The sequence below is a fragment of the Platichthys flesus genome, chromosome 12, assembly GCF_949316205.1.
Source record: "Platichthys flesus chromosome 12, fPlaFle2.1, whole genome shotgun sequence".
NCBI lineage: Eukaryota > Metazoa > Chordata > Actinopteri > Pleuronectiformes > Pleuronectidae > Platichthys > Platichthys flesus.
Window position 1 is genome coordinate 7,633,349 of NC_084956.1, and position 26,109 is coordinate 7,659,457.

Below are 26,109 nucleotides of genomic sequence, written 5' to 3' on the forward strand. Positions count from 1 at the left end.
GGTGGGGTCATGACCAACGGTAGAACGGAATACACATTTTTGGTGCACATTCTAGTAAACAGGAGAATCCAGGATATTTTTTTTAAGTTTCTTTAACATGGCAAGATGGGGCATGAGCCTTGACGGAGGTATTCACTCTCCAAGCGCCCCTGTTGTTAACAGGAGCTTTCTTGTGCATCATTAACTGTAACTTACATTTCTGCATATTCTTTATTGGGGTAAAAAAACGTACTATAAATTGACAATATCAACATTATCAATAGTGTCAGTAAGTGAAGAACATAAGAAACATAGCTCTATTAGTATTTTTTCCCTAAATCAAATTAAAAGTGTTACATGCAATATCTCTAAATACCAGTCACATGATAGCTCTGAGGACCACAGATTGATGTGGTGTTCAAAGATAAGAGCTCTGCATCGCTTGTGAATTGTGGCAGATGTGCACCACAGCTTCTCTACTGTGTCTCACAAGGGCGCGTACGGAAGTAAAGATTTCAACAAATGTGTCAGGATAAAAAAAAATACTGAATTCCACACCAGGCATTACACTGCATTGTTTCAGCTATTGCATCACTCCATGAGTTATGTATTCACACAGTGCCTCTCCATCTGACACCCTGTAAATCGAGACATTTCACAAGCAGAAAGAGCCAGTTTCACACTTCAGACACATATCTCCGTTTCAGCTCTTTATGTTACATCTCTTTTGACTCGCACACATTATTTTCTATTCCTTTTGTGAAGATAAGCACACGGGAAGCCGAGCGACCCAGGAGATCTTGTGTGCGGCTGGTAATAGACGTAGAGGACACAGAGAGAGGGAGACCGCCGAGAGAAAGGGAGAGGTCTTATTCTGACTGAGGCCGTGTGTAAGAGGAGTCCTCGTAACAGACTGAGGAACTGTGGGTTTGGCTAAAAGGTGAAAGAGCCCAAAGTGAAGTAAAGCTACAGCTTTGATTTCATCACAACACTTTTGAGTTAAGCACCTGTGGAGGAGTTTACTAAGAGGTCAGGTTTTCATCGTTAATATCGATCATCTTCAGAGTGTTTTCATCAACCGAGCTTCCCGTCTTTGACCTCGGTGAACTGGTCTAGTGTGAGCACCAAACCACACACCCACAGAAGGCTGAGCTACACGAGTTTACAGTCAAAGAATTGAGCTGCTGCACTTTAGACAAACTGAGTTTTTTTTTGTTTTTTCTGTCAATTTTGTTTCTTTCCTTTTTTTTTTTACTGTTCACTTGTCAACATGTGAAAGCCAGAAATTGAAATTTTTTAGTACAATTATTGTGTCTTTGCAATAAGTATTAACCATAGACTGTATATAAAGTTGGAAGGCTTAGTAGCTTACCTTAGCAAAAATACTGCAAACAGCTAACCTCCTCCTATTTTAAACTATCAATCGCTGTGTCATAATTAAGGCATTGTAATATTAGCTACTTTGAGCCGCGGAACTTACTGTTAGCTTTGTCACTGGTGTGCAATGGATCCTGGGAGAGGAAGGACTCTTTGGGAGCCTGATGGAGGTGCAGTGACGCGATTGGTCTTGAAATGCAGTCTCTCAAGGATGAGGCCCCCTGAATTGGCACAAACCTAATAACAGCCTTGTGTGTTAACTAATTTATTCATTTATTTATACAGAATAAACAAATCGGATGCTAATTGGTAGGTGTTTAGAAATGCTGATAACCGAGCCGTACCATTCATGTATTTCACACTAACAGGTTTTTGACGCGGAGCTAAGCCAACCAGCTGCTGGCTCTCCTTCATTGTATCCACCCTACAGACATGACAGTTGTATTGATATCCTCATCTAATGCTCGACAGGACAATGAAAGGACGTATTACTCATAATGTTGACTTATTCCTTTAACAACTGATGAATGCGGGGTTAGAAACCAGGACGACACATGAGACATGCCATTTGGACGGGACATTCGCTGCATGAAAATCTCATTAGCGCAGGACGTCATTGACACAGGGATATTTTACCGTCAACATTTTGAGGAAGAATTGTGTAGCCGCGCCCTAAAGTGACGGCTTAAGAGTGTGTGATTTATGTCGCCGAAAGTGCCAGATAGCAGAAAGAGAAGCAGCGGAGAAGAGAAGGTGGTTAAGGTTTCTCTTCTCTCATTAATCTGATAGTTGGGGCTCCGAGGGGCACGTAAAGCTGTCGCTCAGGCGGCTGATTTACACCTCCCTCCTCCTCCCTGCCAGCCTCTCTGTTCCTCCAGCCTCCCTCGTCTAAATACACAGTTACTGACAATTACAGCTCTCCTCTTTCTTCCTCGCCATCATCTTCATCATCTTCATCGTGATCTCAAGTCTGTTGGAGCATCTGTCTCCTTTTTACCTCCCTCTGCACGTCCTGTCAGCCTCTGGCAGATAGCGTCCTTTTCACTGCCCATTTCTCCTTTACGTCGCCTTTTCTCTCAACACCCCCCCCCCCCGCCATCCTCCACCTCATCCTTTCCTCCTCCTCCTCCTCTCACATTCCCTTCATCTTCCTCTCCTCTCAACAGAATGAGACTGCAGCGGCACTAACTGCTGACTTGGACTAATGCACAATTTTGTAATAATGCTTATTCGTTTAATTCACCCAGGAAACGCAAAATGGTGACATTATTGTGCACGGCAGCCTGTTAGCCTAACCCACTGAGGCTCTCGCTGTGGCCTACATTCCTCCTCTCCTCAGCTCCTTACATCTAATGAACTAAAACAAAGTCTGGCAAAAAAACCTCCACTGGGATAATTGGCAATTTATTTATTTTTCCGCAACATCACTACACAACACGGGCCACTGAGGACTTGGAACAATACGCCGTCCCGTGTTTCAATTGAATTAAAAAAGCCTCGTTAACATGTGTCTAAATATTATACTGGTATTTTTCTTTTCCACTGACAGATAACAAGCCGAACACACACAGTATTTAGTCATCTCAACTCTGTTGCACTTATGCTTACAGGCTGCGTCGAAGATGCTTTTATTGTGGTAATAAATCGGTCTTTTCCACTTTCCTGTTTTCATTCAACATGAAAAACATTGACCTCAACCTTTCTTTTCCTCTGAGGGACAATGACCTGCACTACCAGCTGAGCTATACAGACACACTACACCCACATATGAAGAGTACACATATTAGAACTGGACCAACTTCTTTACAAGGTCCCTCAGGAAGCGGAGGATTAGACCAGTCTCCCTGGTGATGGGTGTTAGGCATGATAATAAATGCAAATCAATGAAACAGGCTCATAGACTAGAACTCTAGACATTTAATGTTATTTCACATGTTACCTGCTTCCTTCAGTTTAAACTAAACTGCAGTTAGTTTGCTTGGTGGCTTTGTTGTGAAAGCTGTAAATAACGCTTTGATGTTTACATTTATGGTAAAAGATATGCAATTTAATTGAGAATTCAAAAGCAAACCACTACTATGGCCTGATTTACTGACCCATAACACTTTATAATCAATTTTGTCACATTTCAAAATAGCATCTGGCTCCACCTTTTCTTTTTACCATTTATTACCACTGCAATTTTTTATTTTATTTAGACAATTAGCTCTTTTTGACACATACAGGATAAATTATGCTTATAGCTCAAGGTTCCTGTTAACAACACAAAATGGACCAGAAACATATAGCAACAATATATATTTTTCTCTTTCTTGAACTCTCTGAAATGATCGGAGCTTGTGTTTGACTCTCTAAACCTGAAGCAACCTGAAAAATGCAGGGACAGCCGAGGGGACATACATGGAAACAGGTGGAAAAGCCTCTGGGTTCGGTCCCATGACTTCATCTTAAGAGCAAACATCATCTCAGCCACAAACCAAAGACCATTTGTGTCCTGACCTCAGTTGATAAGTTAAATAAAAAAGCTGCCAGTGATACACTGTTGACGACAGACTGTGTGAAACTGTAATCAGTTGGTGCCGCCGACATCTCACCTCGTCTTTCTCAGCTCTTTAGTACCTTTTCCATTCCGCGGCTAACAGCTCATTAAAACAAGCCAGAGACAGAAGAGACAAGGTGTCGTCTGCTATGATTTAGCACAAGTCGAAACAATTTAGTGCTATTTACTCCAAAAGTAACTAACCTCATGCCCGCTGAGAAAAAGTCAGGGACAAAAAAGCAATTATAATTTAGCAACAGGGAGATGGCCATTCAAATTCTTACCAGAAAAATTGAAAATGGAAAAGTGGCACTCGTTTAAAAACCTGACAAAAACTGGCTGTTAGAAGACTGCCGATGCCCGAGTCTCACTTCAGGAGTAAATTTAAGATTTGTCTGAGAAAGCGGAGCAATCCTAATGAGGAGTGACTGTATAAAAACAACTGCTCCTGGGTCTTAAGGGGCAAACTGAGGATTTGTGGAAACACAAACACCACAAATAGTTTATTTTCCATGTCGGAAAAATGTACACTCCACATAATAAAGTAAATAAATTCCCTCAGAATAGTTTATTCTAATTAGATGCATTTTTGTGTGTTGAGTGCCCGTTTTAATTGTTGAACTTGATGATCTGTCTTTTCCAACCACTTAACTTCTGAGCACCTGATGCATATGCAACAACTGTAAAAGCAATTAGACTGCAAATTAACTGGAGAGACGAGTTCATGATGTGAGTGCAAATGCTCCTATTTTTGAACGAGCTTTGGTTCAGAGCTTCACACTTGTAGAGGAGGTGGATCGTGATAGAGAAATCTGATCGCTGTGAGAGAGCTTCCTGAATCCTTGTCCACTTGGAATAAAGCTGATCCATCACGATACTGGAACTTATTTCATCATTTGATGATTTAATTTGATCATTTAAGCGAGATTAATACGATTTATCGACAAAATAATACAACCCATATGAGCCTTTCACATGAATATTGGGATTTGCACTTAACATGTGAAGAAAACTTCAGATATTAAAAAAGATCAGATCCTGACAAAAACCTTTTCCTCTTGAACCTTTGAGATATTCGAAGAGGTTATATCCTAGTTTACACCAAGGTTTAACTAATTTTGCATACAATCATTTTCAGCAATGTGTATGTAGAAGTATATTTATTGTTTCAAACCTGTCTTTTTACAGGAATCAAAAGTCCTTTTCTTGGCATGAGTTGAACAAACTCAACTCAGCGTTGGTTTTCTAAACACCTACAAATGTTTCTTGCATATTTTTAAAAAGAAGTATGTGCATTTGGAGAAAGAAACACTGATGGAATTCGTTGTGAACATCACAAGATTATCTACCAGAATAAAATCTTTTGACATTTTAAGCCCACAGATGAGCAGTTGAACGAAAAGTCTGACTGAAGGCGAATCTCAGCCAAGTTTCAGGAAATGTTTGATCAGAGACAACAAAAAGAATCTTCTTGCAAAATAATTTCATGCAACTTTGACTTAAGGTTTTCGAGGTTCCATTTCCAGCCCTACTGGCAGTTTGCTAGCTTATGTTTGCTAATCGGGTTAGAGAGCTGCACATCTTAAGAGTCAAAAGGTCCAGGGGAGGTTTACATGCTATGGGCCACCGAAGCTGAGACGAGCAGCCACATGTGCTCTGATTACCAAAAGGTCAACTGAAGCAGGTACCGAAGTAATTAATTCAAAAAACCACAGAGCGTAAACATCTCGTTAGGTTCTTAAACAGCAAACCTACTCATGTAGGTGAGTAGAACGCAAGGTAACCGAGTAAATAGGGTTAAGTAAAGGCCAAGCTTGCCCCTGAGGCCGTCTCACTGTGAGCTGAACGCCACTGACCTAGATTAATAACAACCACAGCAGCGCAAACACCATTAAAAACACCACGGTTTCCTGTACCCTGCCTTTCTGTCTGAGTGTGAAATGATTCCATCTGTCAGTCTCAGCTGGGTTGGGAGAGGGCACACACACACTCTCTCACACACACAATCACACACACACACAGAGCATGTTTGTTGTATATCTATATGTGGGCTGCATCATAGAAACTGCAGAGCACACACTCGGTCAGTTCTGGTTACAAGGCTTTATAATTTCAGCTAACTGCACAGAACATTTGGTGTTTCTGTGCAGCCTGAAAAGACCTATTCTCAATGACAGCTCGTTTTGTCTCTCTAGTTCACCTCAGAGGAGAGCTGAGCTTATGGGGATTAATAGCTCGCTTATAATAAGGCTAATTTGTCACTGTGTGTGTGCATTTTTAAAGATATCTGTGTGTCTGTGCTTTTATATAGCCATATGTGTGTGTGTGTGTGTGTGTGTGTGTGTGTGTGTGTGTGTGTGTGTGTGTGTGTGTGTGTGTGTGTGTGTGTATGTGTGTGTGTGTGTGTGTGTGTTAGGCTGGTGTCTTACAGTGGATTGCTTCCCAGTATAAAATGGAAAGGTCAGGGATGAGGTTTATCCGAGTGAGACAATGCATGAGCAAGTGGGTGAAAAGTGGAACACAAAGCTATGTTCTGCGGGTTATCTGAGATATTTAATTAATTCAAACTTCCTATTAGGGCGATAAGACTTCTCTTCATAATTTCTGCTCACGAAGTGTTGTGAAAGGAAAATAATTTTCTCACTGTACACAGTGGACGAAGACTAAAGCACAAAACAAAAGCCACAGGAAAAGTAATGAAATGTGCAATATTAATAATACCAGCATCATGTGACTGGTACATGGAGGTGAAAAATTATATTTTCCTGATTGTATTAATTTTGTGAGAAAGAAAAAGAAGCAACAAAGCAGCAACGATTGAGCGTCTGAACAAGAAAAAAATATTCAACTAAGCACTGCTGCTTTTTAATAGTTTAAAATTCAATATAGCTGCAGGTAAATAAACTGTCCCTTTGCATTAAAAACAAATCTGGCATGGCAATACCAATGAACTGTACCACTGTTATCGATGTGATTTCACTCCACTATCTCCTGATGGAGATGTTCTGCCGAAAACGCTGCATCGGGCATCGGTGAGTACATGAATCCATTTAGCGACTCGTTACCACGTATTTGAATTATATTAGTATAACCCAGATAGAACTGCCATTTCCTTTTCCAAGAAATCACTCCTTCTTTGCTGCTCTAAAACAGCAGTGCCACTGGCAATTTGTTAAAATGTTATTCTGGAAAGTCCCACAAGTAAAGTAGTGACTTCTACCATATGAAAGACTGAGTGGCACTCGTGTTGCCTAAACCATCACTAGCATGAGGCCATACACCAATGGTAGCAATCATCACTTTCATACAGGGTGAGTAGTAGCAACGGTTAAAATGATTTATGTGGGTTGTTGATTTTTTCAATGCACTGATATTGGATTGACACTCGGACTCGTAACAGCCAATACACAAAATGAATGTATCAGAGTTTGGGAGGGAAAAATTGTTTCGGAACAGAATGCTATCTCTAACTCCTCATATCAAAAAATGTCACTGAACTAAAAGGGGGCATGCATTTTTATTCTGGGAAAAAATTCCTTCTCAGTAAATGTTATTATATGTGAAAGGGATTTGCTTTGCTTCTGCTTGATGTGTCATATATGTGGTACAAAGAGTAAAAACATGTAGCATGCACATGTATTGTGCCTTAAAAACAGCACGTCTGAAAACCCCAGGGACACCTACATAGCTCCTAACCTCACACAGAGTCCCGAGGGGAGTGTTCACAGACGACTGAGTAGGAGGGACAGAGTCGGTGGCTCCTCTCGAGCTCAGTGAAACATTAACCCACAGTAAATCCTTTTTGTTCAGGATCAGGAATCAAACATCTCCATACGGCTGAAAATCAAACACGTCTTTGTGTGAACAAGCAGACGACTTAAAAAGCCAACCATCCCACTGAGCTTCTCAGCAGCACAGAATCAAAGAATTAGCCCCGGGCTCGCCAAACATCGGTGATATACATATTCATAATGGAGATCGCTGAGGTGATAAGACTCCGGCACTCAGCTCCCCCACTCACTTTTTCAACACTTCCGTCACTGCTGGCAACACGCAGATAATACGCCACTTTTCACCACAGATGAGATGATGTGACAGCTCACCTCTGTTCAGGTCTCTACACGGCAACAAGTAGATAACAGCTTTTGTGTGGAATCGTGTGTGTGTGTGTGTGTGTGTGTGTGTGTGTGTGTGTGTGTGTGTGTGTGTGTGTGTGTGTGTGTGTGTGTGTGTGTGTGTGTGTGTGTGTGTGTGTGTGTGTGTGTGTGTGTGTGTGTGTGTGTGTGTGTGTGTGTGTGTGTGTGTATGCGCTGATGCTCGGTAACAGCTGATGTCCACTGCTCATTTAAACCAAAGAGCAGTGCAGCCTCTCACTTAACAGAGCGGTTGAGGAGTCAAATGGTTTCATGGAAATCTGCCAGGTTTCCCCTGTTTGGACCCGTGCCAGTATTTATGCGAGCAAAGAGGCGGTTAGATGCATGACGGCGTGGTATGTAGACTCCCATAACCTGAACTGCGAGGATAGACTTACAGCATTAGATGGTGACGTTATGGCTGCAAACAAGAAATTGGCACTTGAGAAAGATTCCCACATTAAGCTTGGGTGATCCCTATTGGTCTAGCAGCCTGGTGACGCCCCAGCTAAAAAAACAGCAGCATTAAACAAGGAAATCTTTTCTTTCTAATACAACAATCACTGCATTTTTTGGGATTTTATATTAAGTTTAACTTTGGTAAGTTTACGTCGTGAAAAATTTCACACTAGCTAAGACATCTTGATGAGGGAACTGTAAACTCTTATTAAAAGGTTATTAGCTTTACGCTGCACCATCTACTATTATCCAACCTGGAGTAGTCATTGCTCCACATTATGTGAACATTTCTCAGGCAGTGATGAGACGAGAGTCAAGGCTAGTTTTCTGAATTAACGGCATGAACTCATTGTCCCGTTATCAACTGGCCAACCAGCTCGGTGAGACATTTTTCTCTTAATAAATTATGAACATTACTAAGAGCAATAAAACAAGTCAGTGTAAATGAATGACTTTACAAGTGTTCCCGGCAGGAGCGTCTTTCCAATCTTTAAATGATTCTTTTATTATCAAAATAATAAAGAAATTGCATACTGTGCATTCACAAAAATGTAATGTCAAATGTTAGGCAGTAAAGTTTAAGTGCAAACTCCACCACCCTCCCAGACACATCATACAAACACATTTATGAAGCTGTTGGCTGAAAGATAGTGGTATGGTTAGTTCTTTGTTTTTTTACTATGGTGTCGTAGCACATAGCTGATCATTGAATTTCAAGGGGTTCTCATAAAATTGTTACTGCTGTGGACGAATTAAATCAGTTGCTCTAGTGGGCTCCAGCCAATTACCTGCTTTCCCTACCCTGTTGCATCAACCCTGGTTCCTGCCAAAAACTGAACCCTGTTGTGTTGCTGTGTCGCTGAACCTGCCAAACACCTGGATTAACTGGATATTCCCTGTCTGTGACCAGGCCTCAAGTTTTCACAACATGTAATTGTGGCATTATAAGAATTAGAAATCAGTGAGAACCTTTCACACAAACCTCTAATTTCTTTAACTATAAGTTAAGGGCTAACATGGCAAACAGTAATAATAACAATAATATGTGAGAAAACGGGTTAAAATTTAATACAAATTCATATCCAATCACATCATCTGCTGTCCAGTGTCCACAGTGCAAAACCTAGAGAGCAAGCAGAACTATGAGACCAAATACTCCCCCAGCAGGTCAAAGTCCAGGCAGATCCAAGGCTGCCTGCCGCTAACAAAACAGCTCGTAACAGACCAAGGACCTGACGCCTCACTACAGGGCTGCCCAGCCAGAACCACAGGGGCTCTGTCTTAGACCAGCAGTCCTACGCTGCCACACAGCATCAGCAAGCTTGTAAAACAAGCTGTTAAACTTTATCTGCATCATAACTGTTGTGATAATACAACACAGATGCCGGAATTTTAAAAAACAGATTTCCCAGAGGTTTTTTTTCTGGATATAAGCCTATTCTTCAAGTTAATGTGTTGAGATAATCCGTCTGCTGCCGTAAAGAAGGAATGTGATGATTTATATAAAATAAACTTCTGACTCCACATTATCAGTTGATAGAATGAGCCGATGCACCTTCAACAACTATTAGCAATAGCACTCAGATAGTGTGCCTGCATCCTCAGAGTACATTCTGCACTTCATTTTATTAGTCCGCACATTCACAGAGCCATTAGCATTTAAATATGCAGGAGCTGTGCTCCTTTCAAAATGCCATTTTTACTCTGCTGCAAGGAAGGTTCTCCAGTTGTCATAAACAATTTTTTTTTATTCAAGGACCTTTTCAAATGTCAGGGCCAATCAAACACAACACGACAGGTCTCTGGGTGGAAGAAAAAATACAGCTCAAGGGGCAGAGAAGAAAAGCAGACTTATCTTGCATATTCATGTGGTTGGAAGGTTCAATGACTGCCGTCTCCAAGAATTGTGAGCAGCGCAAAAAAAAAATTGGCTGGTAAGAGACAGATGAAAATAAAAAGTGCGCTTTTAACTGCTTTCTGTCCCTCACCATGTCCAAATGTCAGTGTCACAGACCGACAATGGCCAAAGCTCTGTGTGCCCACAATGATTCCCAAAACCCCAACTCCAACAGTTTTGTGCTCCCCTCTTCCTCCTCCTTCTCTCCGTCAGCAGATTCAGGCAGAAAAAGTTTTCTCTGTGAAGTGGTGCTCAGCAGAATGGCAACCACACACACAGAGCTGGCAAGGGCTCACTACAGCACTTCACATCTCTTTCAGTTTACAACTTGCCTAACATCAGCAAGACGGATCCTCCTGACACAAGTCTATGTCAGCTGGACTGAAACAGGCCCTCTGCCAAGAAACAATGAAACTCTTCCTCCTCATGCCACCCCCACTGAGACCTGAGAGAGAGTAGGAAGGAAGGAATTTGAAAAAAAAGAGGAAATAAAACACAATACATGGTGCCTGTACTTTCTGTGAGTGTGCGTGTAAAATCCTTTTCAGGAAACTTCCCCAGCTCGGACTGAGAGAACTGCAAGCCTCACTGCTATCCTCCTCTCTATCGGTTTCTGTCTTTCTTGCTGCTTCACTTCCTGCCTCTCTTCATTAGTCTCTTCTCTCTGGCTCCAGCCAGGCACAGTCATCCAGGAGGACATTATTAGCTGTCAGCATTAACAACCACCGTAGCAGCAACAGCGGCAGCAGCAGCAGCGGTGGCGGCAGCAGCCGGTTTCGTAACAATGCTCACAGAAAGCCTGGTCTCTGCCCCAGCAGAAGAACAGGCAGTAGTCAGGACAGCCTGCTGCGTGCAGATGGTGCTTTGTTTCTGCTAGTTCCTGCAAAAGTGACACGCGGACACAAACGCGAGCACACACATGTACACGCACACATGGCTTGAAGACGCTGCCACTATTCATTCCTAATCCTCTCTGGTTTTGCATGAAAGTTAATGGCCAGTGTTTAAAGTTCTGGCTATGACAGGCAAAAGGAAGGGAGGTGAGTGGGAGAAGATCAACTCCCCCCCCCCCCAATTTCCTGCTGGCAAATACACACACACACACTTTTCCATGTTGGAAAGAATCAGAATCAGAATCAGAATCAGAATTCTTTTTATTGCCTTGTATATTTTCACATACAGGAAATTGCCTTGGTGTGGTTGGTGCACTTTACAAACAACAATATAAAAACAACAACAAAGTGTATTACATCCCAATTAGATCTCCCAAACTACACCCCCTTCATCCATCCCCCCTCACTCCCATCTATCCCTGGCATTATGTCCAATGCACACAGTCGAGAGCAATAAGGAGTTCTTTGGAGGAAAATGGCCAGCCATTAAGGAGGAGCAGGGAATTCACAGTGTGATGGTTTACACCAGGTGGGAGGCTGTTAGACAGCCAAGTGGCATGAGCAAACTCCCCTGGTCATAAATACAGGGAACAGTAAACATCCTGCACTGCCCCCCACTGCAACAAAGAGCTCTCATCCAATCATATGATGAGTGAATAGTTTAGAGAACTGTGTACTATTATAGTTCCCTAACACACTGCATGCATCCTCGCTACAGTCATTGCGATGATTGGCATATTAGCACATGTTACTAATAGCATTGATAATGGCGCCGCTTTATTGTCCCAGGACATGTCAGTGTGAATAACAGCCTGCATTGTCAGGGCCCTGATACTGCAGCAGCTAAATGGAATTCAGCCAGCATTCATTGTATTGTTTACACCACATCATCCTTCTGTGACGTGTTACAATGTCTTCAGTGAAATGACAACTTCCACTGTACTCAGTGTTCTTTTTTTTTTTTTAATTATAGAACTGGAACGATCAGTCGAATGTCTACTTGTTTGGCATAAAACAAGAAAATTGGAGATGTCATTATAGTATTTGGAACATCGCTGTATTCTGCCAAAATATCAAATGGTGAATAAATAATCCACCATTTAATAATACTTAATTCATAATATCTGCATTTTTTAAATACAAGTCACAAATGGAGAGGGGACTTCCACCAAGGCCCATAGTCCCCTAATGAAACCCCATTTAAATTCACTGGAACTGGATTGAATCTACCCCATGGTGCACATGCTCAAAATATCATTCCGCTCAACATGCATAAATTATTATGAGAAATAAACAACATGTTGAAAAAGACTATCTCACAGTGTTAAAATTATGCCCCTGAGTTTTGTGGTAATCCGTCGTTTTTGCATGAACCTGCTAACTCACCCACAAACAGACTCAGGCGAAAACATAACTTGAAGAATGAAAAATTTAAAACAAAATATCAGAGCTTGTTTTATTACAATAGTTTCCGAAGTAGACATGTGAGACTTGCAGCCATAAACACAAGTAAAAGTGCTACTTCTTCAGTTAATCACTTTGGATTTAAGATTAAAGATTCAGCTCAGTGAAAGATTGTGATTCTCCACTCGAAATGTGTGATGTCTCAATTAAAACCCGTAATGCTTTTGAATACAGCAGTGCAATATAATCTGAATGTTTTCTGGCTACTGTGAGGCCAGCTGAATACTATTAAATTCATTCTTTTTAATTGGCAAATCTCACTAACAAGCCTGCAGAATGCCAGTGTGACGAGTTAAAGCAGGAAACAGCTGGGAGAGCATGAAGAATGACTTTGGCTGCACTTAGGTGCAAACAACTGGATGTATACATGTCTCTGTCCTGTATACGATCATACCAGTGGCAGACATAAGTGAACATACAAACACGGAAAGACTCCTTAAACTATCCCGAACAAAAAAAACGACTGAGACACAGCAGAGCGTGTTCTAACAAATGAGAAACAGGTGCTGGAAAATTGGAGAGCTCACCAATTACACTACACTACACACACAGTAGAACTAAAAAACGTTCTCCGCTCTGAGACAAATCCAGCAGCAGCCAGCGTGAGATACAACAGTTGCTGGAGGAACGATTGAAATAAAACTAGCCCACAGTTCTCGTTTTGCAAAGTGAGCCACTTCACAAAAAGTCTTACATATCAACATCAAAGCTTTAATGCAATCTGAGAATTAATTTTTAAGATGTTTAAAGATCTGAGTGACAGAAATTCTGCAGGACTTTTCTGAAAACAAAGAACAATGGCTCACGTTTAGAAAAGGCTTTCATGAGACTGCTGGCCAAAGTGGCTGATTGCCTAGTGTTGAAGGAAGGTCTTTAAATCTCTCAATTAAAGAAAAGCGAAAAACCTTGAATTCTCAACGTGTAAGACAACCGTCACTGAGACGAAACACCTGCAGTATCCTCCATTGCATCATGGGTGACTGACATCAGGCTGCGGGTTTCTGGCCCCCTGCGGAAGGCACTCTGTAATTTCACACTCATTACCTCCTCTCCACAATGCACAGCCCAATCACATGACAGTAAAATCCTCTCACACCAACTCCTATGGGAACTTTTAGAAGCCGTTAGTGGCCGGGCCATTACGGAAATTCTCAGAAGAATTCACAAGAGCTATTTCAGCAGCGTCCAAATTACTGTGTTAAATAGAGTATTAGGCTCTGAGAATATGATTAACCAATTGTAATTGCTTTGCTTCTGTGACTTCAAAAACAGGCAAACCATGATCATTTTTTTTGTTGTTGTTCCTGTTGCTGTGCTTCCAGCTCGTCCTCGTTACTAAGTAATCAACTAAAAGAAAAAAAAGGGAGGGACGTGGCAGCGATGCAAGAAGGAGGAACAAACAACGTGAATGTCCAGAGATAACCACATGCAAAACGAGCGGGGGGGGCGAGCGACGTGGAGATACGGCCGGCACCCAGTGCTTTCATAAAACCATCTTCTCCTCCTGCTCCGGTGCACTTGCTCCCCCGGCTTTGCCTCGCCGCTACATCCAGCGTGTCATAATAGAGCAGGAGCACACAAATGAGTCCCTACACAAGCATGTTGTACAGCAAGATCAGCCATGTACATCGGAGCTCTCTACAAGCACAAATCATGTTCGTAATCACAGCACACCGACTCCACCGGCCACCAGGGAATATCTGTTGAGGCAAATGAGACTCCTGATTCCCAATACAAACACACACAGGCAACAGCACTGATAGCCATCATCAAGCACAGGCAGAACGCGTAACATCATAAATATTAACAGCGTCGGTTGTTTTTTTTGGCATTTCCTCTGCTTTCTCCTCCTAAGTGATAAATCAAAAGAACTGATAGGCGCCGCCATGTGCATTGTTGACGCTGCCTGTGATGCATTTGCCCCGGGAGGCCAGGCTTTCATATCTGAACACATGCAGCCCACAAAGACGTGAGAGGAAGTTCAACCCCCATCAGAGTAGTAGGCGGCAGATGAGGGGAGGGATGTGGAGAGGTGAACAGGGAGGGTTTTGTCAGTGGGAGTGGGAAATCCCAGGAAAGTACATAAACAGTAACTGATATTTTGAGGGGGAAGGTTAAGACCCTCTCCCTAATCTCTGGTTTAAAGCAAAAGGCATGAGATAATCAGATGGTCCAATAATACGCAAACATCTTGAAGGGTGCGGGCCGCCGCCTGCCCGTCACTGACAAAAGGCTATTTCTCCGCGGGCAGGCTCCTCTCTTTAAGTTCCCCCTGGTCTGTTGTGACAATGCCCAGGAGGGGGGGGGGGAGCAGATGTCCGTTGCCAGCAGCACATCTGCATACAGCCTCAGTCCCCACCCCTTCAGTGGCCACACAATGGAGCCACCCTCCCTCCTCCTCCTCCTCCTCCACTTGAAGCTTTCTTCCACAGGAGCCTCCAAATGCAGTAAAAAAAAAAAACTAAAGAGGGAGAGTTGGCTTTTTCAGAAAGCAATGACACTGTGGCTGTCAAACCTGGGAAAAGGAAGAAATCTCCTGCTGTTGGAAAATGTGCAGGTTGCTCATGTGGACGCCTGATTGGGTCACTAATTAAGCGCTCATTAATAAGTGGGGTGATGTGGCATGTTCACACTGGATGTGCTCGTATATACACATGCGACCCAGAAATGCTGCAGCCGGATTTGCACCAAACTTTTGCTTCAACTCTCCAAGTGTTAATCTTCTTTAAAAAAAAAAAAAGGTATCAAACACATAAATACACCTTTAATTAGAAGTAATTACAAAATAAATCACTCATTATTGGATTTTTAATCTGTCGACCATTACCTTGTAAGTGCCCGGCTCGTTAGGGAAGCTTTAAGTGTTAATCAAATATTCTTTAAAAAAGGTATTAATCATATAAATACACATTTGATTAAAAGACTATCTCTAATGAGAAAGTAAACCACTTACTATTGATCCCTATTGGTTTTTGAATATGTTCAACATTAGCTTAGACGTGCCCAGCTCACTAAAAAAAACTTTTGCTAAAACTCTTCATGTGTATGTTAGATATTCTTTTAGGTATCAAAAATATAACTATTGATTTTTAAAGAGGCAAAATGGATTTAAAAAAAACACTTATGGTTGGTTTTAATATGTTCACCATTATCTTACAAGTGCCCAGCTCATTAGGGAACTTTAGTTTTCCCTCTTCAAGTGTATATCAAAGGTTTTTAAAGTATTAATCGTGTGAATATAGATTTTAATAAGAGGCTATCCCTAATTAAAAAATAAATCACTCATTATTGCATCTTTAATATGTTCCCCATTATCTCGAAGGCTCATTAGGGAACTTCATAAACCTTATTCCCACATCCCCATGAAGAGTATCGGCTAATGTCTGCTCCCTCCCTCCCTGGTCCCTGCTCGCTGATGGCGCAGGGACACATGGACTGAACTACACACACATTCACTCTCTCACACACACACACACACACACTCACACACACACTCAACATATTTCCGCCACCTTCTCGATAATCTTACCTCGGCTGGATGTTCACTGGGACTTCAGGCTTTGGAGGCTCCGCACATAGCATCGCAGGCTACGCATTTTCCCCGAACGCTCTCGCCCGCGGAGGATGATCAAACCTTCAGATGATGAGCGAAGAGAAGGAGGAAAAACTTAATCCTGAACCGCGAGCGGGACAATATCCGGGCGCAGGGGGGAACGCGGCGCCCGGTGTCGTGTGTTGTTCAGCGCGCGGGGGAAGTAGCCTCGTTGGTCGGTTGTGGTGCTGGGGCTGCTGGTAGTGGTGGTGGTGCTGGTGGTGGTGGTTATCCTGCTGTTTACTTCAAAAACACTCCTCTTCTTCTCCTCCTGCCACAACTGAGAGAGAGACACTGAGTGAGAGTGTGTGAGGGAGAGAGAGAGAGAGCGCGCGCGCGAGAGAGAGAGAGAGGTGTGTATCAGTTTGCTTTTCCCTTTTTTCCTCCCTCTCGTTTTTGGAGTGAGGCGGAGCCTTTGCCCACTTCTCCCTCACACACACACACGCACACACACATATACACACACGCACACACACGTACACACACACACTGGGTTGAGACACCTCTCGCAGTTGTTGATGCAGACGGGACAGTGGGAATATTCTGGAAAGCAGATAGACAAGGTGTTGTGACACATTTCCCTTTAGCCTTTTCTTTCACTATTGCCCCCTGTAACTTGGAGACTATAGCAAAACTTTAGCTGAACACACAATACACACTGACACTTATTAGTTAGCCTACTTTGATCAGAGCCAAAGAGATGTATTCTAGACTTCTACATCTCTAGAATTGTGTGATTCTCCATATTATATGTTAGCAAAAAAAAATGAAGATGAAAAATATTAGTTTAACACAATAAGATACCCTTAAGGTTTTCTCATTTCAGGCATGTTATGAGTAAGTAGTGCCTCATCTAGAGTTAGGAGGAATTGTTACTAGCTAACGGTACAATTTTGTTAGCTACCAAACCTATCCTTATGTTATTTGCGTGGTAATGTTATTAGCATTCTGTGCCTGTCATTTGATCTAATGTCAGGTCGAACATCACCAAACCTGATTGTTATATCAACATATCTAATTGTCATCATAAAAGTCAATAGATAATAATAAATGAGACTTTTATGTAAACTTTTATGTTTACATACATTTTTACATATGACGTTTTATGTAAACTACATATGTAAATGTACTTAAACACTGGAGGTTATGTTTTCACTTTGGCTCTCTGCTTGAACGTACTAACAGCTGGTAAACACACCTCAAGGACCTCCTCTAATAAATTGTTAAACTAATAATGGATTACATTTATTTTTCACACAGATTAGTAGTTATTAGGACCATTGGTGAAACAACATTTACACAAACTACTTAAATGAAAATACTAACAAAAATATTTGTTGTACAGATTTTGTGTTTGGTTTAAAGGGAGTATGGTTGTGTTTAATGGACTTTAGTTTCAACTGCTTGTTGACTCAGGGCATTTTTTTTCTCCACATGCTACAGGTGCAGATAGCAGCAACTGCAGCTGTGCCTTGATGTCATGCTTAAAACATGCAATCTACTCCCCTCCCTTACGTTTAGTTCCAGTCTCAGTAAGTAAACCGGTTGTGAACCCTCCATTCATTCATATAACACATAACACGGCGCAGATGGCAGGGATAGTCTTTGGATTTCCCGTCATTTCACTCTCTGCATAGTTTCCCAACACCTCCAGTTGTCCAGTGTATACATGGAGTTTCCTCATAGACAAATAAAGCAATAGATTAATCATTTACATAGCTTCTGCTGCTGTGAACTCTGTACCATCTAGTGTGTGGTCCCGGGCCCGGGGGCTCTTGGCCCTGTCCAGAGAGCATTTTTTCCCTGTGGCCATTTTGTCTCCCGCACAATGCAGCTCCTGGGCATGAACCCAAGCACTCCAGTCCAACGGCAGCCACCAGGGAACACCAACAGAAGCATATGTTTACTATGGCAATACAGGGGATGGATGACAGGCCACTGAATAAAAATAAGCACATAGGCCCTTTTAAGTACAAACCAAAAACAACAGTCAAACAGTAACAGGACAGTTTAAAGGTTTGGAACATTATTTAATATGCAAAATGACAAACATGTGTTGGTGTCCTAATTCACCAGATGACATTTTTTTATTTCCTTCTTCATGTGTCGTTTAGAATAGGAACTGTTTAAAAGCTGCTTTGTCGTTTTAGATTTAATCCAATAAAAGGCTTTGTTTGTCTTACATTTAGCTGAATTTCTTCTAGGTCTGAGGTTTTCCATTTGTTCTATTCCCATCTTTACACTTCTAATTAATTACGTGATAGAACAACACCAGAGAAGTGTCTTGACAAGACTTGACTGGAAATTTATTAAAAACATTTTCACCATTTCAACACTAAATCACAATACATCATGATCGTTTTAATGGATGAATCTGGAGCCTCTGGCTCTGGTCCTTTTCAAAAACCACTGCTGCTTTAGTTTTTTTCTCCCTGCACATTTAAAAGCGAAATACTATATTATTTATTGTATATTATAATCCAGAATGAAAAAAATGCAGTATGATTTACACTGTGTCCCACTGGCATAGGAATCTGGATCTACTAAACCAATACAGCTTTGGATTATTACATTTTCTTTATATCAGGGTCTGATAGTGTGATTTGCTTTTTGTTTATACAGTAGTTGTTAGAGGATGACAGTCAACACACACACACACCCTCTAATCTCTTCACTGTACAGTGGGTATTTGAGAGGATCAGTAGTGTGCGACTGCATATTTCTGCAGAGAGACATTATTTCTTCCCTCAATTCCTTCTGGCAGAGATCTGAGTGTTTGACCTTTTTAAAATGCAAAGCGATTCTCCTACTCCAGAGAGCGAACGGGAGGCTCATGATTGTGCTACTAAATTTGAGGGACTTAATGCAGTAACTCACAGGCAGAGGAGAGCTGCTCTGCACCTGCCGAAGTCTTGACTTGGTTACGGGGATACAATAACACCTCCAAGGGTTATGTAAATCTTTAAAGACGCGTTATTCTTATGCTGCCCCTCTCTTTGCCTCATTGGAAATGAATATTTCACTGCAACCTTGAATCTTACTCTCTCCCTTAAATCACTTTATTGCATATCATTTCCTTTACTCGGTCTGTGTGCTCACCACAACACATAGGTCACTTGCCTTACAGTCTCTTCAAGCTAAAATAAAACTGTGAAGATCTTCATTCAGACGGTCCGTTCATTCATCCATCTTTTATTCAGTCAAATAATGCAACTACTCAGAATAACTCTGTGTAAATCACCATGGTAGATAGCCCCTGTAACCACAGCACCTAGGATTTTATATTAATATTTAACATCACTTCACATCTTTCATCCTTTTTCTTTGAGGTGGAGAAGTGCTGTTAATTTATCATCAACATCACCAGCAGAACACTTATCATTATCAGCAGCAGAAAGGAAGACGAGGATCATGTTAACGGAGACTTTAACATCTTACAACACACTCTACATACAGGATATTGTAATGAGCGGCTCATGGGAGTGTAATTTACATTCGGTAATAATGTCAGATTGTGAAGAGTGTGCCATCGCACTGTAAGTACCTCATCCACCAAGTGTGCCCACAGTTCATCAGCATGTATTTTAACACAGCTTTTCAGATGGAACAATATGATTCAAACAATAGCGCTCTGACCGCGCTCGCATCTAATTATACTCCAGTACATTATAAAGCCTCTGACACAGCCACAGCAGCCTGTAAAAGACACTGGCGCACTTTCACTGCCTCCGATAGAACGCAAATGAGACAGATTTACCCCTTTGACTGGAGAATAAGTGTGAAAACAGTTAATTAGACTTGTTGTGAAGTCTCTGGATGTTTTTTTTTTTTGTGCTTCCTCCTACAGAAACAGAGCACCGTGAATGCTTATGTGAGACAAACAGTTTCCAAAGCTGACTACAATAAATTGTAGAGATGATGTGCAACGGAGCAAAATTCAAGCAAAATTGTCTGAGGCGTCACTTTGTTTCATTTGCCCTTGTCTCTCACAATTAGAGGACTGTCTCAAATGTGACTCGTTGACGTAATTTTCTATCAGGTTCTTGAAATAACAGCCTCCATTTCATTCAAGTAGGAGAGACCGCATGAAGAATCAGACTCCGTGCTGTGTGTGTGTGTGTGTGTGTGTGTGTGGGGGGGGGGCTAGTTTCTGATCTGTGAATTGGGACAGATCTATCATTTTACCTGATGAGATCAAATTGCTGTGATGTAAAGGTTGCGAAGGAGCAGAGCAAATGAGCTTGTAGAGTAGTGATGAAATACTTGGTAATATTTCCACAAATATGGAAAGCCAAAGGGAGACACTGCTGGAGCTAAGACGTGTGTTGCCTGTGCACTGTCGCCCCTTTACTCTCCAAACCCAAGATCAGAAGTCCAACTGATTTGGCATGGCATTTAGGAAACATACTAAATACACACAGAATAACTGAAACCAGTCATTTGTTTCGAGTTATTTGTTTCTAACTCGTTTAATACATTTTTGCTAATTAATCACAGCAAGGCTCACAAACTATGCGTGAAAAATGAATTCATCCCTGTATAAACTATTTTCTTGTTCTCTCTCGGGAGGGTTAGCGGAACAGACTGCTGCTTGAAGGTCTTTGTTTACAACCAGCCTAATGTAATTATACTCACCACCTACACACAAATTAGCATGCAAACTGTGTCGGAGGTTTAAAGAATTAATGGAGGAATGTAATTTCAGTGCAAGGATAGGTCTGATCATCTGAGGCAACGTCTCAGTGCCTCGACGCCGTGATGCCAGGCGGCTAGAGGGCCCCGGTGCATCATGGGAGGCCGGAGCAGGACCGCGGCTAACAAGCTCCAGATTCAAACACGCATGTACAGTGCAGAGAAACGTTTCAGCATTGGGAGCGCTTATCTCCACTGAACAAACTGGAGGGATGGGAATGTTCTCAGGATGTTATCATGTCCTCTGTGGAAATGAGATAGTCAGCCACCTTTATCGCCACCCTCAGACTCCGAAGGGCCCATGACCATTACAGGAACAAGGACCAATAGGCTGCAAGGGGACTCTAACCAACTGGCTGCCTGAAAGAAAAAAAGAAAAAAACACACTGCCTGGGAATTGGACGGATTAGAAGTTGAATGAGTGACAGGAGATTGGAAGGAGACTTGCTGTTGGCTAGTTAAACCCAGCCAAGTGAGTCTAGAGTAGCTATTTAGACAGGATGCTGAGAGCAAAAAAAAACTGACATGTAACTCATAAAGTCATACATGAACCATGACACATTATTAAAAGGGATAAAAGAAGAGAGGAAAATAAAGTCTAAAGAAATCAGGGAAGCCGCATGTAAGTTATAATTGGCAAAAGCTTTATGTGATTTAACGGCAGCATCTCCATGGCAACTCTCCTTTCAAGTCCGAAATGAATAGGTAATGGACAAGCACAACTTTGTGATGTCAGAATAGATGCCAGATCTGACATGAGGAAAATAAAGGTAGATTTTTTGGGGCAAAAAGTATTTTGCTGTGCACACGACAGAGGTTCAAAACTGTAGAGCAGCCTCAACATACACACACATACACATACTTCTTTGTGAGGACCCCCATTGTTATGGTGCATTCACAAGCCTCATAACCTAACCTTAGATATCTCAAATCCCCCTAACTTAAAACCAGGGGTTCCATGTGCCTGTGTTTGCTGTGTTTTAAACCCAACCTATAATTAATCTGATTTTAACCCTAACAGCAAGTCTTAACATTCAAACAGCCATTTGAGGGCCGACCAAAATATCCTTACTAATCTCAAAATGGTCTTCCAGTTGTAAGAACAAGTATACACACTCATTAACACACCCTTACTCTTCCCCTTTTCGATTAACCAAATTTTAGTCCCAACAATGCGAATGTGTAAACAAATTTAGGTCCCCACAACATGCGTAATATCTGGAACACAAACACGGAAAACACACACAACACACAATGTACCATAGCAACACATATCTTCCCTCTGTCGCTGTTATTTTGACTGTCTGGCAAATCCACCTCTTGTTTTCAAAGCATTTTTTTCTCCTGTCTAACAGGTGCAAAACCTCTCAACTCCAGACATCAAAGAGACACATGCACCTGCGAATAAATCACAGCAAATGGTAAGAATCCAGACTCGGGCCTCCCAACACCAAAGAGGTAGAATTCAAAGTGTCTGATTTAATATTCATGAAGTGCAGGGCTCTGGCGGCTGAATGCTTGTTTACGGAGATGTGTCTTTTGTCCTTGGGAGAAGGTTTGATATTCCACCAAGAAAATGTTATTTACACGCCACGTGGCTTGTGGTTTTGCCTCGACGTGATAAAACACATACATCCTCGGCTAACATGGTGTGTATACAGTACGTACACTACACACCCCCACATGTACTGACTTAGATTGACACACCGGTTCTCTCCTAAGAGGTTCTCACTCCCCTTGTGAAGTATTAAAAGCTGCATACTGCTCTTCCAGCCGAGCTAATGAGAGCTTGTGATTATGAAGTGTCGGTGGCTTCATGTGCGGAGGAGTTGTTCAAGTTGTGGCAAGTCCAGAGTGGAGAAGTGCCGTCTGAAAACTGCACCCACAGGGACAGAGGTGGCAGACAACCAGTTGACGCTATAGACGGAACCGAATCAAACACAAGCCCTGGTGTGGCTCAGCAATAAACACTTCTTCCCCTTTAGTCAACACCTCTGCACCTCTATAAAAAAAGTGTTTTAGAGGAATTTAAGTATTATCGGAACATCAAATAAATTTGTTAACAGCTGTACAGGCCTGTGTTTTGGTGTTATGTGGCAATGAAAGGGTTTGAATAGAGCAGGTAACCTTCTTTTTATTCTTGCTCACTTGTTTCATGAAAGATATGGTCACTCCTTGCCCTTGCAGCTTGGAGTCAGACGTGGACCTGCATCCAAGAATCTGTTATTCTTGGCTGAAGCGATGAGCGAGATCCTCTCATCACAAAGGACGGCTCCTCCACAGGGATGTCTCGCAGCTCCCTTGTCTCGCTGTATAAAAACCTGTACTTCACCTTTTCAGAAACGAAACAACGCCTACAAGGTCGGCCCTGTATGTGGATCAGCTAATTACTATAGCTGAAAGGAAGCTTTAGAGATAATAAAAAAAAAAGAAAGAAAAAGGAACCATCTCCCCGATGAGTACTTAAAAAAGGAAAGCAGCTGGTCAGAACATACTCTGGAGAAAACATCAGATATTGGAGTGGTTGAGGATACTTTTCACTTAAGTGCTTTTCTCTGAGCAGTGTTCGCTGTCACTCGCTCCCACGCTTCCTCCTCCTCCTTCTCTCAGGGTGGCACACATACACTCACACACACATATCCCTCCCTTTCATCCCCAGGGGTGAAATAAACCCTTACATCATGACTCAATTCAGTCTTAATCCCACGTTTCCCCTCTCTGATCATGCATATTACTCAGGGGTTTTGGTTGTTACATTTCTCACACAACTTGGCTGCAGAGCAACACAGTGGATTGTGCTCAGCATTAACGAGATCTCATGCAGGCATGCTGCCCTCTGCTGGCTTAACTGTGATATCCCATCAGTCCAGATCCTACAGTGGACCCTGCAATAAACCCACTACATTATTAATCAAAAATTATCATGTGCATCTACATAGGCAAAAAATAACAAGGTGTCATCTCAGGTAAATCTGTGTCCTCTGCTGAGAAATATTCTTTATTACGATCTAGCCTTTACAAGAGCAATCCGTCAAGAAGCAAGCACCACTGACTTTTAAAGGGGGAAATGGCACTCTGATTGGTTCATTGCACGTGACACTGGAAAGCCCATCCATGATTGAGCCCATCCATGATTGACAGAGACTGATGGTGCACTCGTGTGGTGTTAATAATCAGGAAAATGTGTCTGTGACTGGAAGAAATGCATCAGTATGCCATCTCCAGTCAGGAAAACAACTCAGATAGTTGCCTAAAATGTTGGTACACAAGTCACAGAGTTGCTGAGGTCATCACCTATGAACCTGTTATACTTTTAAAGTAATTCACATAATAGTCTGTCCATCTCACACAAGCACACAACAACTTTTATGATTAACATACACACATTAAATGATTCATTGGCCTGTCACACCTGATTTGCTCTTTGTTATTCTGCAAATAATTGAGTTTGTATTTAACAGCTGAACCATCCGACAGCGGTCACCTGACCTCCTCGGCGACGCCATCTAGTGCCTCAGGCTGCACCAGACTGAACAAAGACATTGCTGAGGAACTGATGGCCGACTGCTTCTGTGGGGTCTCTTCCAGGTCATGTCGTCCAAACCACAGGAAGCGCTGCCCTGCCCGTGCTGAAGCTGCCTCTGCAGCCTTCTGCTTGTGGTTGCGGGTGAACCGGCTGTAGCCCGCTGAAAAAGCAGCCGTCGGCTTCACCTTGAAGTCTGTCCCATAGGCTGAGACGTTCCCTCCAGTCTCTAGCGTGCCGCTGTCAGCTCCATCGGGGCAGAGGCTGAAGTGAGAGTTATGCTGCTTGTGTTCGTCGGGACACTTTCTCAGTCCCACACCCTGAAGTGCACCAACATGACACGGACGCAGAGAACAAATGTTTTCCTTTCAATCTGTGACATGGTAACATTTTGTTATGTTCTGTTTTTCTCCTCATACTCACATGAGTGAAGACAGCAATGTTATCTTTCAAGGAATGCTTGTTGTCATGGTCTGAGAGTGGATACTCCCTGGATTCCTGTGAAGAAATCCATGAAGAAAAAGCTCAGACAGTAAAACAACTGAACCAGACAAACTGAGGAGGCAGTTTTTCTAAAATTCTTTGATATGACGTGCAAGTGCCATGACAGAAGTGTGTATAAAACAACCAGTGATAAAAATCATCTACTGCACATACACACCTGTTGACTTTTCCATTTAGGATGGCGTTGAAAGCTCAAAGCCTGAGGCAAGGAGGATTCAACCTGACAAAGCATGATCCCGGTGCTTGTACAAGTCCTGCGGTCTCGCCTCTCTTCTCCTTTACTCGCTGGTAAAACTGTGTGAGCAAACTGAGAACAATGAAAAAGAAAAGCTACTTATTTGTTCAAGTTTAAACTTGATCTTTTGATTAAAATAAAGAATTCCTTACCCATTTTCCACCATTGCTCATTGAAGAAGTTTTTTTTCCACCTTTTACCATTTTTATCGACTGAGTGATTTCAACAACACACCGCACACATGCACGCACAGTTAAACTTAACTGAACAATGCACAACACTCGACACTATGGAAACAGGCTCCAAACAAATAACATGGACACTGTGCTCAATTTGTCACGGAGCTGTGGAACTGGAATTCGGACAAAAACCAGCTTAAATAAAAGGATAAATAGTTTACTTTGATTCACAAATCAGTCAGACAAAAAAACACAAAGATAAAAGACACAATAACAAACTAAGAAACTAGATCCAACGAATAACCAGGTTTTTTGATGAATAGAAAAGGCATATAATATGGCTTGGATGGATTAAAGATTAAAGTAAACACGAAAGGGATCACAGGTAGAACATGTAATTGGATCAAAGACTTTTTATTTGATAAGTTTATTCAACTAAGAATTGGGGCCGCTTCATCAGGAAGGTATATGGTGGAATATGGTATTCCTCAGGGCGGAGTCATTGATCCAATTTTGTTTTCCATTATGATGAATGTTACCCTGAACTTAAGAGAAAAAGTTGCTTAGCAAAATCGTAATATTTAGCGTTAAAAAAGGTAGTTTTGAGAATTTATAAAATCATGTGGTTGAGCCCAGGCTTTTT

General features: G+C 41.9%; 2 protein-coding genes and 1 long non-coding RNA gene across 3 annotated transcripts in view; 1 reads left to right on the forward strand and 2 right to left on the reverse strand.

The window, feature by feature from the left end:
- Positions 1-16,596, reverse strand: part of ctbp2a (C-terminal binding protein 2a) — a 60,955-nt gene extending 44,359 nt beyond the window's left edge. Inside the window, exon 1 of the mRNA XM_062401419.1 lies at positions 16,271-16,596. The gene's annotated coding sequence lies outside the window, so the exon portion shown is untranslated. The remainder of the gene's footprint in view (positions 1-16,270) is intronic.
- An 86-nt stretch (positions 16,597-16,682) lies between these two features.
- Positions 16,683-24,624, forward strand: LOC133966477 (uncharacterized). The gene is made up of 3 exons (XR_009923953.1): positions 16,683-17,865; positions 22,381-22,446; positions 24,487-24,624. It is a non-coding gene; the product is annotated as an uncharacterized LOC133966477 (long non-coding RNA).
- tex36 (testis expressed 36) lies at positions 24,506-25,863 on the reverse strand. The gene is made up of 4 exons (XM_062401423.1): positions 25,440-25,863; positions 25,210-25,359; positions 24,972-25,046; positions 24,506-24,868 (listed from the first exon to the last, which is right to left on the reverse strand). Exons 1-4 carry the CDS (start codon positions 25,488-25,490, stop codon positions 24,506-24,508), a joined length of 639 nt encoding a protein of 212 aa, XP_062257407.1. The 5' UTR covers positions 25,491-25,863.
- Between the last annotated feature and the right edge of the window lie 246 nt (positions 25,864-26,109).

Bases quoted from the DNA above. Each gene is read 5' to 3' on its own strand.
- tex36 (XM_062401423.1), bottom strand. From the start codon at position 25,490: ATGGTAAAAGGTGGAAAAAAAACTTCTTCAATGAGCAATGGTGGAAAA. The intron at 25,047-25,209 runs GTGTGTATGTGC...ATTTCTTCACAG, and splicing joins CTAAATGGAAAAGTCAACAG to GAATCCAGGGAGTATCCACT. The intron at 24,869-24,971 runs GTGAGTATGAGG...GGTGCACTTCAG, and splicing joins ACATTGCTGTCTTCACTCAT to GGTGTGGGACTGAGAAAGTG.